A 17,500-nucleotide genomic window follows, 5' to 3' on the forward strand; every position below is an offset into this window, starting at 1 on the left:
CACATTAACTTTTTTTGGATAAGTTTCGATGTGCTGGCGTACTACACAGCGTCAGATTGACACAAGTTTTATAAATCCAAGGGAAAACAGTTACTCCTCTGATGGCTGGTTAGCTGTACAAGGGGATGACTAGCGTAAACAATGACCTTAACCTTCACTGGCGACCAAGGAATTTGACCAGGAGTGACTAGCAAACACTGACCTCATTGATCTTGTCCCTCACTGGTGTTCGGTGAACTCTGAGAGGGATGACAAGAATAAACACTGACCTTGTTGTTCAACAAAGTCAGTGAACAGTACGGTGATCCGTGGCCTGGTGGCTAAAGCTCTCGCTTCACACGGCGAGGGTCCTGGTTTGATTCCTGGCGAGGGTAGAAACATTGGGCTTGTTTCCGTACACCGGTTGTCTATGTCCCCCATCAGTAAAATGGGTATCTGGGTGTTAGTCGACTGGTGTGGGTCGCATCCTGGGACAAAACTGACCTAATTTGACCGAAATGCTCAGCGTAACAAGCGACTTTCTATATAGTATGACTCACGAAATCGTAATGACACGATTGCAAACAAACCATATCACGGGCGGGATTGAGACTCTCTGACCGCGGGTTCAATCCCGCCCGTGGTATGGTTTCTATATAGTAGTATGTCATTGATGTCAGCTATGATCTGTATACCTTGTACATGTACTTGTGTGTTATACGTGACTTCGCGCGAGTCTTGTGCAACTTGTTAGGTTATAGTCAAACAACTTTTTTTCTTTTGACAGAGTAATTATTTTCTCTCTTAATTTATTGCCGTTATTGTCGGTATTATTCTCAGTGGGGAGGAGACATTGAGAAAATGGAATGATTGTGGACGTTGGTTTTTGGTGCGTAGCTAGAAGATTCAAGATTGACGCTGTTGGAAAAGTGTAACGGGAAGATGGAAGAGGAGGAGGAGGAGGAGAAGGAAGAGGGGGAGAAAGGAGAAGAGGAGCAGAAGGAATCAGAAGGAGCAGGAAGAGGAAAAGCAGCAGTAGCAGGAGTGGGGGGAGGAGGAGGAGGAAGAAAACTAGGAGACCCAGAAGCAGGTAGTAGAGTAGGAGAGGAGGAGATAAAGAGTGACGAATATTCTCTGAGTAATTTCACTCACAACTCTGAAAAACTAGAGAGTGAGAGGTAAGTCGTATTACAGTGAGGAACCTCCAAGAAAAAGCCACAGTTTTGCCTGGCTGAGAACCATCATTGAGAGGGAAGTGGAAATAAAATAGGGAGGAAATTGATGAGGTTGGAAAATAAAAAAACAGGGGAAGGGGAGAACAGAAGGGTGGAAAGATCGAGCGGAATCCGTTCGTCATTACACTTTCGTTCACCGAAACCCCTCACATAGGAAAGGAACCTACCGACGAAGTATCGGCAATATCTGAACCATTGCGAAAAGCATTCTCACCTATGTAGCGAATTAGTTGTCCCGTAACTCGATCACTAGCGCACTCAGGTCACACACTGAGGTCCGGAGTTCGAATTTCCTCCGGTACGGCGGAAAAATATTAGGGACGTGTTTCCATAAGACACCTGCTGTCCCTGTTCATCCATCAGTTTAAAATATTTACCTGGGTGTTAGTCGATTGGTTTGGATCGCATCCTGGGATAAAGCTCACCTAATTTGCCCGAAATGCTCAGCACAAGGGGCTTTCTATATAGTAGTATGTCACTGATGTCAGCTATGGTTTGTATACCTTGTACATGTATATGCACTTGTAGTAAATAAAGATATTATTATTATTATTATTATTATTATTATTATTATTATTATTATAGCCACGGCATTGTGAATATTGTTCCACTTTCGGGAACTCTCGACTCACGGGAAAAAAACAATGGACATCCATGTTCCTAGGAGAGTTAGGCAACACAAACTCATTAGGGAAACTGTGGATCACAGAGCAGGCATTATCCTCTTCCAGCACCTCAGTACGGTGATCCAGAGAGGCAATGCTTGTTCTATCATAGGAACGTATCCCAGCTCTGAGGGGCTGGATGATGTATTTGTAATGTAGTTGCTGACAAACACAGCTTTGTGTTTGTAATATAGTCCTCAATCCAGACCAATTGTACCATATATTAACAACGTGCAAACAAACCGTCAAGAGCCACATCACCAACAGCAATAACAACATACCAGTAACAATACCAGACCACCACTATAAACAACCGCACAAGTCACAGCAACCACTGGAGCAATAACCATACCAACAACAATCACAAAAGCAACAACAACAACAGTAACCACATCAAAAATACCACAACGATAACCACACGATGAACAACTACGCCGCTAACAGCTAGAACAACAACAACAAAAACAACAGCCACATTATCAAAACAACCGCAACAACCATAACACTAAGAATCACATCAACAACAGTAGCAGCAAAAGTAGCACCACCACCACAGTAACAATAACACACCATCAACCACCACACTAACAACCCCTAACAACCAAACAAGGAAAGCTTCGCCGTTACCACAATCTGAGGGCAGTCGCCTGCGCTGCCGTACTGAAATTGCTCGAGTCTCCAGGATTACGTATCGTTTTACGTTTTTTACGTCTGTCTTGATTTACACATACACACACACACACACACACACACACACACACACACACACACACACACACACACACACACACACACACACACACACACACACACACACACACACATATGGATGATTTCAACCTCGAAGAAATAGATTGGGAGAACTGGGACCCCACAAGGGAGAGAGAGAGAGAGAGAGAGAGAGAGAGAGAGAGAGAGAGAGAGAGAGAGAGAGAGAGAGAGAGAGAGAAATGAGTCAGCAAAACTTTAATACTTAGTATCAATGCTTGACAAAGCTGTAATAGATGATGATAGATAATGAGAGCCTCTTGGCACCTGCGACCATATGTACTAAACCTGGAGTAACTTGTGGAACTGAACGTATGTGGAAGAACGGCAGGTGGATGGAAGAACGACAGGTGGATGAAAGAACGGCAATTGGATGGAAGAACGGCAGGTGGATGAAAGAACGGCAGATGGATGGAAGAACGGCAGGTGGATGAAAGAACGGCAGATGGATGTAAGAACGGCAGGTGGATGGAAGAACGACAGGTGGATGAAAGAACGGCAGATGGATGTAAGAACGGCAGGTGGATGGAAGAACGACAGGTGGATGAAAGAACGGCAATTGGATGGAAGAACGGCAGGTGGATGAAAGAACGGCAGATGGATGTAAGAACGGCAGGTGGATGGAAGAACGACAGGTGGATGAAAGAACGGCAGGTGGATGGAAGAACGGCAGGTGGATGAAAGAACGGCAGGTGGATGGAAGAACGGCAGGTGGATGAAAGAACGGCAGGTGGATGGAAGAACGGCAGGTGGATGAAAGAACGGCAGGTGGATGGAAGAACGGCAGGTGGATGAAAGAACGGCAGGTGGATGGAAGAACGGCAGGTGGATGAAAGAACGGCAGGTGGATGAAAGAACGGCAGGTGGATGGAAGAACGGCAGATGGAGGGCGAGAGAAGCCAGATTTTAGTAGAGGAAACCTCGAAGAGATTAGAGAATTAATGAATGCAGTGCCGTGGGAAAGAGCGAAACAGAGGGGAGTGATCAAGGTCCCAGGACCGAAACGTTGTCTAATAAGTATGTCCTAGTGTTTGCTCACGTGCTTTTCTAAAGCAACTTTATTCCTGAAAGTGAAAAAAAATAAAGACAAAGAAAATCCTTGCTTTAAGAAGGGATGCAAAGATGAAAAAAACTGAAGAACGTGGGAAAATTACAAAGATGTAAAGGAGAGATGCTGAGAGAAAACTGGAGAATAAAATAGAAGCAAAGACAAAGTGTGAACCACTACATCACAGACGACAGTAACAGATCAGGTAACTCGACTGAATGAAAGTTAAGACACTTGTGCAACATCTGGTTATCTTCATTGTAGACGTTTCGCTATCCAGTGGCTTTATCAATACAAATTCTTGGACATAACAAGAAAACAGAAGAACTATATACAATAGATGAGGTAATCAGTCCCTCAGCCTTGGAGGTGGTGTTTAGAGCACCGTGGTTGTAGAGATTCTGAAGCAGAGGCAAGGAGACTGGCGCTTATATAGGCGTCAGTGAATAGGGAAGTGTAGCAGACGAGGGCATAGTCACTGGTAGGCTGGATTCCCCAGTGGAAGTAAGTCCTACCCAAACTGATGGGTTAGTTGTTGTAGCCGTGAAGAAGGTCAAGTAGATGAACAAAGTTCTTGGTCAGCTTTGCAGAGAAGAACATCAAGGAAAGGAAGAATGTTGTCGACTTCTTCTAGTGTGAACTAGATTGAAGGCTCGACCTGGTTAAGTTTGTGCTGGAGAGCTTGAACGTTGGGAGAGACTGAGCGTCTGGGAGTTATGATGAGAATGTCGTCAACTTAACGGAGCCAGGTGACAGAAGAGGGAATATTAGTGGAAAATCGCTCGGCTTCCAGATGTTCCACGTATAGGTTCGCCAGGACGGCACTGAGTGGGGAGCCCATGGGTAGTCGAGAAGTATGCTGCAAGAGGTGGTTTTCCAAAGAGAAACACGTAAAGTCAACACATAGTTCAACAAGGTGGATGAAATCGCTAGCTGGAATAGGAAGGTCAAGTGAATCGTCAACTTTCCTGCGCAAGAGATCGATGGCTTGTGTAATAGGTACTTTGGTGAATAGAGATGTTACGTCCAGGCTAGAGAGTTTCTTGTTCCTGATGTTGAAGTTGCGAATGCGATTGAGAAGATCACCCGAGTGTTTGAAATGTGCTAGACTGATTGTGCCCAAGAGTTTAGAGAGGTGTTTAGCGAGAATCCCTGAGAGTTGGTAGGGAGCACTGCCTATTCCCGAGGATATGGACCTCAATGGAATACCTGGGCCTGTGAGTTTTTGGCAGGTCATACATTCTGGCAGGTCTGTGGTTGCTGGGAATGGTGTGCAGAAGTTTCTTCCCTTGTGCTGAGTCCCTCAGAATGAGGAGAGTCCTGTGAAGAAATGTTTTGGTAAGGTTGTCCACTTGGTTTGTTGTGAGAGGTTTGTAGGTATCTGGGTCATTAAGTACATTGAGCATTTTGTTCCTGTAATCGTCAGTGTTCAAGATTACGACACCACCACCTTCATCAGCGGTTGTAACCTTGATAGTCGTGTCTTCTGCTGAAGCTTTAAGTGCAATGATGTAACGTCGAGGTATGACTGGAGAGCTGTATGTTGAGATGGCCGCTTCGATGATGCCTTAATGATAGCATTTTTGGAAATCGGAGTCATTGTGCCTGTAGTTTTTAGCGATGAAATTAAGGTCTTGTTTCGGTTTCGTGATTGCTGAGACAAATTTAAGGTCTAAGCTGAGGGCTTCGGTTTCTGACAGTGGACGAGATGAAAGATTTTGAATAATTTCAGGTCTTAAAAAACTTTTCCATTGACTATTATCGCAAAGAGTTTGGAGTTTCCTAGTAAGTCTAAACTCTTGGGCACAATCAGTCTAGCACATCTCAAACAATTGGGTGATCTTCTCAGTCGCATTCGCAACATCAGCAACAGGAACAAGAAACTCTCTAGCCTGGACGAAACTTTCTTATTCACCAAAGTACCTACTACACAAGCCATCGATCCTCTGCAGGGGTATACATATTCCCTTGTAATGACTGCTGCAAATTATACGTGGGCGATATAACCAGATACCTCCAAACACGTATTTCAGAACACCAGTACGCAGGCAGATCGGACGATTTAAGGAATGCTTGTGTTCAACACCAATATTCACACAACCATTTAATCAACTACATAAACGCAAGACTTATCGCCAGAGAAGACAACACTCAATACCGAAGAATCCTGGAATCATCAGTTATCTGTATATCCAAGAACTTCACCCAAAACAACGGCTTCTATAACATAGCTGAACCCCTTGCCAAGAAACTTCTTCATAGTTATCCCATATAACTACTAACACACCCGCCAGTCCCTTGCAGGTCCTTATCAGATCCAACGTACCCAGCATTCTCCACCTGACTCCATCCTATAAATACTCACGTACCTTTCACGTAGGTAGATCTGTTTGTGACTTGATAAAGCCCACTATACAGGCGGAACGTTGTCAATAAAGGATCACATTATATTGCTTATATGTTTATTTTTCCATTGTGTCGGTATTTTGTACCATTTATTTCCACCAGGCAGGTATAACAAGGAAGGCGCTGCAATGGCTCAGTGAATACCTATCGGGAAGACATCAGAGTCATAGTACGACACGAAGTGTCAGAGTGGGCGCCTGTGACGAGCGGGGTTCCACAGGGGTCAGTCCTGGAACCTGTGCTGTTTCTGATATGTGAACATGACGGAAGGAATAGACTCAGAAGTGACCCTGTTTGCAGATGATGTGAAGTCGATGAAAAAAATTCAATCGGACGAAGACCAGAAAGAACTACAAAGGGATCTGGACAGGCTGCAGGCCTGGTACAGAAACTGGCTCCTGGAGTTCAACCCCACCAAGTGCAAAGTCATGAAGATTGGAGAAAGGCCAAGAAGACCGCAGACGGAGTACAGTCTAGGGGGCCAGAGACTGCAAACCTCACTCAAGGGAAAGGATCTTGGGGTGAGTATAACACCAGGCACATCTCCTGAGGAGCACATTAACCAAATAACTGCTGCAGCGTATGGGTGCCTAGCAAGCCTAAGAACAGCATTCCGACATCTCAATAAGGAATCATTCAGGACCCTGTACACTGAATATGTCAGGCCTATATTGGAGTATGCAGCACCAGTTTGGAACCCACACCTAGCCAAACACTTACGGAAATTAGAGAGAGTTCAAAAGTTTGCAACAAGACTAATCCCAGAGTTAAGAGGTATGTCCTACGAGGAGAGGTTAAGGGAAATCGACCTGACGACACTGGAGGACCGGAGAGATAGGGGGGACATGATAACGACATATATAATACTGATAGGAATTGACAAGGTGGGCAGTGACAGGATGTTCCAGAGATGTGACACAGCAACAAGGGGACACAGTTGGAAGATGAAGACACAGATGAATCACAGGGATGTTAGGAAGTATTTCTTCAGTCACAGAGTTGTCACGAAGTGGAATAGTTTGGGAAGCGATGTAGTGGAGGCAGGATCCATACATAGCTTTAAGCAGAGGTATGATAAAGCTCACGGTTCAGGGAGTGTGACCTACTAGCGACCAGTGAAGAGGCGGGGCCAGGAGCTGTGAATCTACCTCTGCAGCCACAACTAGGTGAGCACTTGCACTCACACATACAGACTCATATATATATATATATATATATATATATATATATATATATATATATATATATATATATATATATATATATATATATATATATATATATATATATATATATATAGTTGTTAATTTTAAATTTAACCTATTTCTCTTTGTTCTTACCTCCTCCCTCTTTCTTAGTTTTATCTTTCCACCTTCTTCGTCATTCCTATACTTCTCATATTTCCCATACTCCTTTCTCCCCTGCGTTCACCCCTTCCCCTCTTTAATTTCCTTCTTTTTTTCTCCGTCGCTCCTCCTCCTCCTCTCCCCTCCTCCTCCCACAGCCTCATCCTCTCCATTTCTGGATGAAAAACCCGAAGATTTGAGATCGTAGGCAAAAACTTCGGAATTACTGGCCGGACACACAGTTACTCCTCAAGATGCTTCACACACATGCACTACAAGCTAAGACGGAGAATGAGAGTGGATATCACCACTACATGAGGGATACTCCAAGCACTAGCAAGGGAGAGAGGGTGATGCGGTTTAACTCAAGAGGGCGCAAGCAAGGGAACATAGATGACAGCTGTGAAAATACCGTAGATGACAGCCTGGAAATACAGCCTCAGTTTGAGGTTAGTAACTAAGAAGAACAAACTGAATGATGAAATGTTGGGCAGATAGACATGAGTGGACGGTATTTTCCTGGCCTCTAAGAAGATATTCGATGCATCAATAACCAATTCTTTGGAGAATAAACATCAGAGGAGCATCATCTAGCATAATTGCCCAAGACCTCAATGATGTTCCCTGTTGTCTCCTTCCCAAAATGTTGGTTATTTGTGAAATGCTTCAGGTACGGTACTGTGACTTGCTTACATCTGGAGTGAACTACTAGGGAGTGAACAGCAATTAACAAATCAGTCAGGGACGACAGTTAGTGCGCTACAAATGATCAAATGATGCACATGACAAAGGCGACTGAGTGACGGGTCACGGAGTACATGTAACGGAAATGATGACTGATGAGTGCTACGATCGGGGGCCCAATAAGGATCAGTACCGAGACTTGGGTTGAGGGTCATGATAATAGAATTGCCTTGAAAGCTACTGAGATATGAGCTGAGAATGTAGCGTCGTAGTTGGTGGCAGCTGGTACAAGCAAGCCACAGAAGTGTTAGCTGAACAATCATCATCTACATTCATGAACAATATACAAGCGAATATAAATTCCTGTGTCTCTGTCTGCTAATGATTTAAATCTAAAGAGAAAAACAAAGAAACTGAGATGTTAGCGACATAGTACATACGGACATGGTAGGTTCAGAAAGGTGGCTACTGGAAATCAAGCCCAGTATGTGTAAAGTCTTGACAATTGAGAAACGAGAGAAAGAAGGATAAATTGGGAAGCCAGAAAACGCAAGAAAATCCAGAGAACAGCAACGAAACTCGTCCCGCAGTCAAAAAGAATAACCTGTGAGGAGAGACTGAAGGAGGAGAACCAAATGCGCTTAAACCACAGAAGAACCAAAGGAGACATGATAACGACGTACAAGATCCTAGATGGGACTTGGTAGGACAGACAGGGCATACGGAACTCAATGAAAATGAACCATTACTAGGTCACAGGGATATAAGAAAGTAGTTCTTCAACTTCGCGTTGGTTACCTACAGGAACGACCTGGGTAAGAAATTAGCGGAGGAAAATTCCAATCACAGTTTTAAGAGGCAAGGAACTATCAAAAGAAAAAAAAGGCCATAAGAAGGGATAAAGCTCGGAATTGTGGCTCGAATCCTGCCCCTGTACACTTAGCAGCAAGTAGGTACCTGGGTGTTAGTCGACTGATGTGGGTGGCACCCAGGGAACAAAATTAAAACCAAAGCTGCTAGAAATGCTCTGCATAAACAGGAGCTGTTTATATAGTATGCCACTGATGTCAGCTATGGTCTTTATAAGTTGTATCATGTACTTGTAGAAATAAAGATTATTATCATAGACACAAACTTCTATCAAACGCTTTGTAATTGTACCTGTAAAATGATACAAATATACAATTTTAATATTACGCCACTATAATTCTCGGATAAATTATGCAAGACAAATAGATACATTTGCGGATAGAATTTACCTTATTATCTCTTTAAAATATCTAACTATATCGGAAGTATCTTTTATATCTGCAGGAAGGAAGTTGCAAAGGCACAGGGTTTGTGCCCATGACACCTCAGCTCAGCACGAAGTTCATTCTGCACTTGCCGTGGCAATTCTCACTCCTCTTGCAGTGGTAACTCTCACTCCTCCAGTATGTGGTTATGGCAGTGTGAAGGTCTGCGTATTTTTTCCTTGGGAACAAAAATAAGGATGAGGAACTGATTCTTAGAGTCAGAGAGAGAGAGAGAGAGAGAGAGAGAGAGAGAGAGAGAGAGAGAGAGAGAGAGAGAGAGAGAGAGAGAGAGAGAGAGAGAGAGAGAGAGAGAGAGAGAGAGAGAGAGAGAGAAGAGGCTGCTATTAACAGGCGAGTGGAGTAATTTCCCTTTGAATCAGCACTACTCTCAAGAATGCAGTCTGAACAAGTTTGACTTTTTATAATGTCATGAAGACGGCAGACTGGTGTTAATACGAGCCTGGGGTGCAAGTGATCAGGGACGCCGCGACCGAGAAGACACTGACCATGGTTAAAAAAACACGTATGAAGACTAGAAGAAATTTGATGTAACAACTATGACTGTGAATGGGGCACAAGATCACTTCTGCTACAGCCAGAAGCTGCCACTTGCTCACCGCTGCTGGCTAAAATGATGTGAATAATGAGAGCTTGTCTGGTACTATGTCCTCGCCTCTTCCTTAGTGGTGATGAGTTTTCCTCCTGAGGTATGACCCTCTCTTCTTCGTCATTGCAGAGCCCTCCTCCTGAGGGAAGTATGTCCTTCTCTATATATCTTCAGTGCCATGTATCTTTCAGAGGTATGTCCCTCTCTCTTCATTCTCAGTGCCACGCCCCTTTCCTATGTGAATATGCGATGCTCTTTTGAGGAAAAAGGAAGCGGGGAAGGAAGAACGAGGCTCACGTCAACGTTGCTTGAATGTTGTCATGATTAAAATACTGTGAAAGCGGCAGGACAGAAGGGTTTGATCTGAACCAAGGGATGAAGCAGAGTGGTGGTGGGGCGTGGGTGACATACTTAAGGCATGGTAGACAGCGTCTACATATAGTGATACTAACCCTGACAGACAAAGGAACAACAACAGGTGGAGCTTCGGTCGGAACGAGACTCATCTGCCATCTACTGGCAAAATGCTGAAGCACTATCTTAGAACATCTAAGACGTGAGAACTTAGAAATACTAGGTATCCTTTTCTTTCCTGTGGAATGTTTCTCCCTCTCACTCTAACACAGTATATACACTTCAGGGTATATACACCTTTCGGTATATATATATACCCTGAAGAAAATCTCTCTTACCCCTGGAATGACGGTGCTGTTGTTGTTGTTGATGATGTTATTGCTGCTGCTGCTGCTGCTGCGATGTTATTATTGTTGTTGTTGCTTTTTGTTGCTGTTTTTGTTATTGTCATTGCTCCAGCTGTTATATGTGTTGCTGCTGCAGCTGCTGCTATTTTTGTTTTTGTTTCTGTTACTGCTGCTCCTGTTGTTGGGGGCTCTGGTGGCCTGGTAGTTAACGCTCTCGCTTCACACGGTGAGGGCCTGGGTTCGATTCCCAGCCAGAGTAGAAACATTGGACGTGTTTCTTTCCACCTGTTGTCTATGTTCCCCATCAGCAAAATGGGTACCTGGGTGTTAGTCGACTGGTGTGGGTCGCATCCTGGGACACTGACCTAAGGAGGCCTGGTCACAGACCGGGCCGCGGGGGCGTTGACCCCCGGAACTCTCTCCAGATAAACTCTCTCCAGATAAACTTATGCTCTAATAACTGATGGTGTTGTTTCTGTTGTTTCTGCTGTTTCTGCATTGCTCTTTTTCCTGGCTGAACAACACGGTCTAACTTTTATTCACAAAGCAACCAGCTGGTTGCGATGTTAAGCAACATTCCATCAATGTTATACCAGCAACTATCAGTTCAAATCACCAGGACAGAAAGTTCAGCGGGCGATAAGAAAGAAAAAGTATAATGGAGACACAAGTGGTGATTATATAATTATAGGCAATGATCTCAGCAGGGAGCAGGAGGAAGGAGCCACTACCTCGTCTCCTTCAGGAAGGACGAACACTGAGGCGAGTGTGGCCTCCTGGTGGGCCATTGAAGAGTTATGGTTAGGTTGGACTAATTGTTTAGGTGGGAATGGCCTGTGTGTACTCACCTATTTGTACTCACCTATATGTACTCACCAATTTGTTGTTGCAGGGGTCGAGACTCAGCTCCTGCCCCCGCCTCTTCACTGACCGTGTGTGTGTGTGTGTGTGTGTGTGTGTGTGTGTGTGTCTCCCACCTATTTGTAACTGCCGGAGTAGAGTTTTGGTGTCTAACCTTACCTCTTAACATGCCACTTAGTTTATTTTCTCATACCCTCGTGGGTCCTGTCATACCGATTGTTAAAACTATGTATGGAGTATGCCTCCGCTATTTCTAACAATTCAATCCGCTTCCTGATCACTCAGAGACTTGTCCCAGCAGCTCTGGATTATACCTGGAGAGGGTTTCTGGGGTCAACGCCCCCGCGGCCCGGTCTGAGACCAGTCCTCGTAGTGGCTCAGTCTGATCAACCAGGCTGTTACTGCTGGCCGCACGCAAACTGATGTACGAACTGCAGCCTTATGTATGCAGGGAGGCAGTTGAACAGTGAGGCATGCAAAGAATACGTAACCTTTATTCGGCGCATGTACATACCCTCGTTAAACGGCTACCTCCTCAACCAGCGAACCGGGTGCTAAGGATCGGATGATGGGGCCCCATCGTCAGATCAGTACCCAGGTTCAGCCAATGAGAAGGTGGGTCTGGCAATTGTGGAGATGGTGTGGTCACCACTCACCTTTCCACCCTTGTCATTTTCATTCTAGAGCTGGTTGAACATGGTTGTCCATTCTGTCTCCAGGCTGTGTCTTTGTCTATAGACTCACCGTGTAGTACACACATTTCCAACTGTATATAGTGTACATACTTGTAAATACTTATCTGGAGAGAGATCTGGAGAGAGTTCCGGGGGTCAACGCCCCCGCGGCCCGGTCTGTGACCAGGCCTCCTTAGGTCAGTGTCCCAGGATGCGACCCACACCAGTCGACTAACACCTAGGTACCCATTTTACTGATGGGGAACATAGACAACAGGTGGAAAGAAACACGTCCAATTATAATCGCACTTGGTGAAGGAAAATATAATTCAAAGTCATTCAGCTGTGTTTGTTCTGCTCCTTGCTCCCCTTTACACCCAGGATAACAGACCTTATTGTTCCTGGGTTGTAGTAAACAGTCTTGGGCCTCAGACACTTATTGTGTTGTCTGTCAGTGCACTCGTGGCACCCCTGCTTTTCATTGGAAGAATGTTGCATCTCCTGCCGAGTCTTTTGGTTTCATAGGGAGTAATTTTCGTGTGCAAGTTTGCTACTAATCCCTCTAGGATTTTCCAAGTATTTATTATCATGTATCTTTCTCGCCTGCTTTCCAGGGAATACAAATCAAGGGACTTCAGCTATTCCCAGTAATTTAGGTGCTTTATCGTACTTATGTCTGCCGTGAAAGTTCTTTGTACACCTTCCAGGTCAGCAATTTCGCCTGCCTTGAAGGGGGCAGTTATCGTACAGCAGTATTCCACACTAGAGAGAACAAGAGATCTGAAGAGAATCATGGGCTTGGCGTCCCTAGTTTTGAAGGTTCTCATTACCCATCGTATAGTTTTTCTAGCAGATGTGGTAGATACATTGTTGTGGTCTTTGAAGTTGAGATCCTCTGACATTATCACTCTCGGGTCCGTCACATTTCTTTTGTGCTCTATTGTATGGTCAGAATTTGTTGTGTACCCTGATACAGTTTTAATTTCCTCTATGTGTTCAGTCCATCAATCTTGTAGAATTTACAGCATAGGGCCGTAGACGTGGCTTATATACTGTAGTCAGGTGAGGCGAAGCAGGAGGAGGCTGGGTCATAGTGGAACATCCACTAGTCGAAGCAGGTCTTCGTCCAAAGGTTGGACAAGTTTTGAAGAATTCTTTCCTCTAGTTTTCCATATCTGAGTAGATGAAATTTCTCTGCATTAAACTTCATATTGTTTTGAGTTGCCCATTTGAAGATTTGGTTGATGTCCGCTTGGAGTCTGGCGGTGTCTTCGATGGAGGACACCGTCTTGGCAATTCGGGTGTCATTCGCAAAGGAAGACACGGAGGTATGGTTTACATCTCTATCTATGTCAGATATGAGGATGAGGAATAGGATGGGAGCGAGTACTGTGCCTTGTGGAACAGAGCTTTTCACTGTAGCCACCTCAGACTGTTCACTATTACTCTTTCTGTTCTATTTGTAAAGCAATTATATATCCATCTACCAACTTTTCCTGTTATTACTTTTGTGCGCTATTACACCGTGGTCACACTTGTCGAAGGCTTTCGCAAAGTCTGTGTATACTGCATCTGCATTATGTTTATCCTCTATAGCATCCAGGACCTTGTCACATTGGTCCAGTAACTGGAACAGGCAGGAGCGATCTGCTCTAAACCCGTGTTGCCCTGGATTTTGGAACTGATGGGTATCTAGGTGGTTGGCGATCTTGCTTCTTAAAGCCCTTTCAAAGGTTTTTATATGGGGTGTTAGTGCTATCGGTCTGTAGTTCTTTGCAATTGCTTTACTGCCACCATTGTAGAGTGGGGCTATGTCTGTTGTTTTTAGTAAGCGTTCCCTCTCCATAGAATTCTGAAGGCAGGAAACAGGGGCTTCTTGCAGTTCTCAATGAACGCATAGTTCCATGAGTCTGAGCCTGGGGCAGAGTGCATGGGCATGCCACTTATTATCTTTTCAAAGTCTTGTGGTGTTATGATAATATCAGAGGTTTTTTGAGATGATCAGATTTTGGGTCTCGGTCATAAAGAATTCATTTAGATTGTCGACCCTTAGTCTGGGTAACGGCTCGCTGAACACTGAGTCGTATTGGGACTTTAATGTCTCACTCATTTCTTGACTGTCATCTGTGTAGGTCCCATCACGCTTAAACAGGGGCCCAATACTGGATGTTATTTCACCCTTAGATTTGGCATGGGAGAAGAAGTATTTTTTTTTAAATTTTCTTTAAGGCTTTCAATTCTTCCTGAGATTCTTGTTTCCTGTAAGAATCCTTAAGCTTAAGTTCGATATTTGCTGTTTCAATGACCAGTGCCTCTCTTCTTATTTAAGATATATTGGCCCTTCTTAGCAGCTCTGTGTTTCTTCGCCAGGGTCAAGTCTCGTTGCAAACCTTTTTATTTCGACAGTTTCGTAACATGCTTTACCTGGTTAGGGTTCCGTGCTGATGCTGCATATTCTAAGGTGGGCCTGACATATGTCATATACAGGCTCATGACTCTTTGTTGAGCTCTCTGAAAGCTAATCACAGATTTATTAAACGAACATTCGGTGCAGAGGTAATTTATCCAACCCATACCTCTTCCTGACCACTTTGAAAGTGAAGAAATATTTCCTGACACCCATCCCTCCTGTGGCTCGTCTGTGTCAGACACTTCCAGGTTTGCCCTCGAGAACCCGTTAACCTTCCAAATTTGTGGACTTTGCAGACTACTCTGCTGAGCACATTGCACAAAGTCCCTCTTGTTTCCCCTCGTTATCATGTGAGCATTTACTGTAATTTTCTTTTGCCGTGGCTGCCAAGCAGTTCTGGTTCCGTTTTTGCCTTGGTCGCTATGTCCACTTGAAACTGCTTTTATTACTGGCACTTGGACTACGTTCTCTACTCATTGATGTTTACTTCGTCCCGCACTTCTTCTTAGTTATTGTTTTCCTGCTATTTGACTTTTTACATTAATGGTTAAATTTTGGAATCTTCCAATGTCTTTTATTTCCACAAGTTGATACTGATTCGATTATCCTTGGAGGATTATCATCTGAATTCAACGTTCCACATTCCTTCACAGTTACCTTTCCTGTACCCGAGTCTCCTAATCTACTCCTGTCTTTAGGGGCACTCCTGCTAAATTTCTCTATATTCATCTCACTGGAGGTGTAAACAAGATCCAGCTTCACAGGTTCGTCATTCTCTGTTACTCTTGTCGGTTCTTAAAAAACTCGTAAAAATATTATTTTGAAGTCAAGCACTTTGCACCTCCATGTCTCTGTGAGTCCTTGTTGCTCTTATCATCACTGAAGTTCTGGATCTGTTGCTGCCTTCTCAGTTTTAGACTATACTAGATGACGTGATGTTGCTTCTCTCATATGCATGGGTATCAGGTTGTGGACAACATTCATAAACCCTGAAGATCTTACAAAGTAAGCCATTCGGTTATATAAAAATGAGAAATCGCACCAGCCTGGAGGTGACATTTCTTCAAACCTCAGTCAGTTTTGGATGTGGAAAGTTATTTCTCTTTCTTGCAATTTTTCCTCTTCTTGTTAAATCATAACTTTTGTAATCACATAATTTAATTTATTTTTCTTAATTACCTAAATTTCTAGCATTTATTCCCGTTTGTTTGCTATTTAATTTTTCCATAAATTACTTTGATATATATGTATATTCCTGCTTGGCAAGCGTATGTTAGATACAGAGGTGACCTGGAGATGATATGTAGATGACCGAGTTTGGGGAATGGTGGGACTATGGAATCTGTTGAAACTTATGGATGTAGAGTAGTTTGAGGATCTAGAGTCTCTTGAGGATGTGTAGCAGTTTGAAGGTGTGAAGTAGCTTAAAAGTGTGGAGTGGGTTCGGAATCTGAAGTGGCTTAGGGGTTGAGGAACAGCTTAGGGATGTATAGTTGCTTGGCGATGTGATTGAGGTTGAGGAAGTGGTTTGGACAGTTGGTTGGAGATCTGATTGTGTGTTGGAGTTAGGAGTGTTCTCTCCTGGGATAATTGCAAAATAATCATGGTTGATAGGACATTTACTGTGAGAGAATGATAATGAAGGTGGTCAGTGTATGTGTGTGTGTATGTGTGTACTCACCTAGTTGTACTCACCTAGTTGAGGTTGCGGGGGTCGAGTCCGAGCTCCTGGCCCCGCCTCTTCACTGATCGCTACTAGGTCACTCTCCCTGAGCCGTGAGCTTTATCATACCTCTGCTTAAAGCTATGTATGGATCCTGCCTCCACTACATCGCTTCCCAAACTATTCCACTTACTGACTACTCTGTGGCTGAAGAAATACTTCCTAACATCCCTGTAATTCATCTGTGTCTTCAGCTTCCAACTGTGTCCCCTTGTTACTGTGTCCAATCTCTGGAACATCCTGTCTTTGTCCACCTTGTCAATTCCTCTCAGTATTTTGTATGTCGTTATCATGTCCCCCCTATCTCTCCTGTCCTCCAGTGTCGTCAGGTTGATTTCCCTTAACCTCTCCTCGTAGGACATACCTCTTAGCTCTGGGACTAGTCTTGTTGCAAACCTTTGTGTGTGTGTGTGTGTGTGTGTGTGTGTGTGTGTGTGTGTGTGTGTGTGTTCAGATGCTTTAAATATTCTTTGGTAAATGTAATGGGAAAGATTTCTTGATCCCTTTCTCCAAGTAATCCCTTTAGACCATCCTAAATACCGTCCCTCGTTTCCAACAGTACATTCTTTCTAATGTACGTTATTTCTAAGAGGGTTGCGTCTCGGCAGGTACCTTCAGGAGTACGAGCAGGTGCTGGCGGAGGGTCCTGCTACTGAAGAGGTTGTGGTCGAGCGCCTGGCCGGCAACCCAGTGCATGCCTTCCATCTTATGAAGAGAATTACTGTCGACTGGAAACACATCGAGAACCAGGCCAAGACCGACTACTGGAGAGGTGAGGGAGAGAGAGAGAGAGAGAGAGAGAGAGAGAGAGAGAGAGAGAGAGAGAGAGAGAGAGAGAGAGAGAGAGAGAGAGAGAGAGAGAGAGAGAGAGAGAGTGTAACAGACAGAAAATCCACTTGAGATAATAACAATGTATTAGAGGCAACACCCTCCTCTTCACCTCTGCTTCACCTGTGGCATATTCCCTCCCAACTGGAGAATACAAGTCATGGAGTAAGCTCATTGTCTCGCTATATCATCATCTGTAATTACGGATGACGAAGTTCTGAAGACCTTTTTAGTGGCAGTTCATTGTTTGCGTGTGTGTGTATATATATA

General features: G+C 44.1%; 1 protein-coding gene across 2 annotated transcripts in view; it reads left to right on the forward strand.

Annotated features, from left to right (window-relative positions):
• LOC128706382 (prolyl 4-hydroxylase subunit alpha-2-like) overlaps positions 1 to 17,500 on the forward strand; it is a 138,242-nt gene that overhangs the window by 100,452 nt on the left and 20,290 nt on the right. For both annotated transcript variants that reach the window (XM_070091387.1, XM_070091390.1), the window contains exon 3: positions 17,011 to 17,174. In XM_070091387.1, coding sequence (XP_069947488.1) covers positions 17,011 to 17,174 — 164 coding nt within the window. The remainder of the gene's footprint in view (positions 1 to 17,010; positions 17,175 to 17,500) is intronic.

This window comes from Cherax quadricarinatus, chromosome 3, assembly GCF_038502225.1.
Source record: "Cherax quadricarinatus isolate ZL_2023a chromosome 3, ASM3850222v1, whole genome shotgun sequence".
Classification (NCBI taxonomy): domain Eukaryota; kingdom Metazoa; phylum Arthropoda; class Malacostraca; order Decapoda; family Parastacidae; genus Cherax; species Cherax quadricarinatus.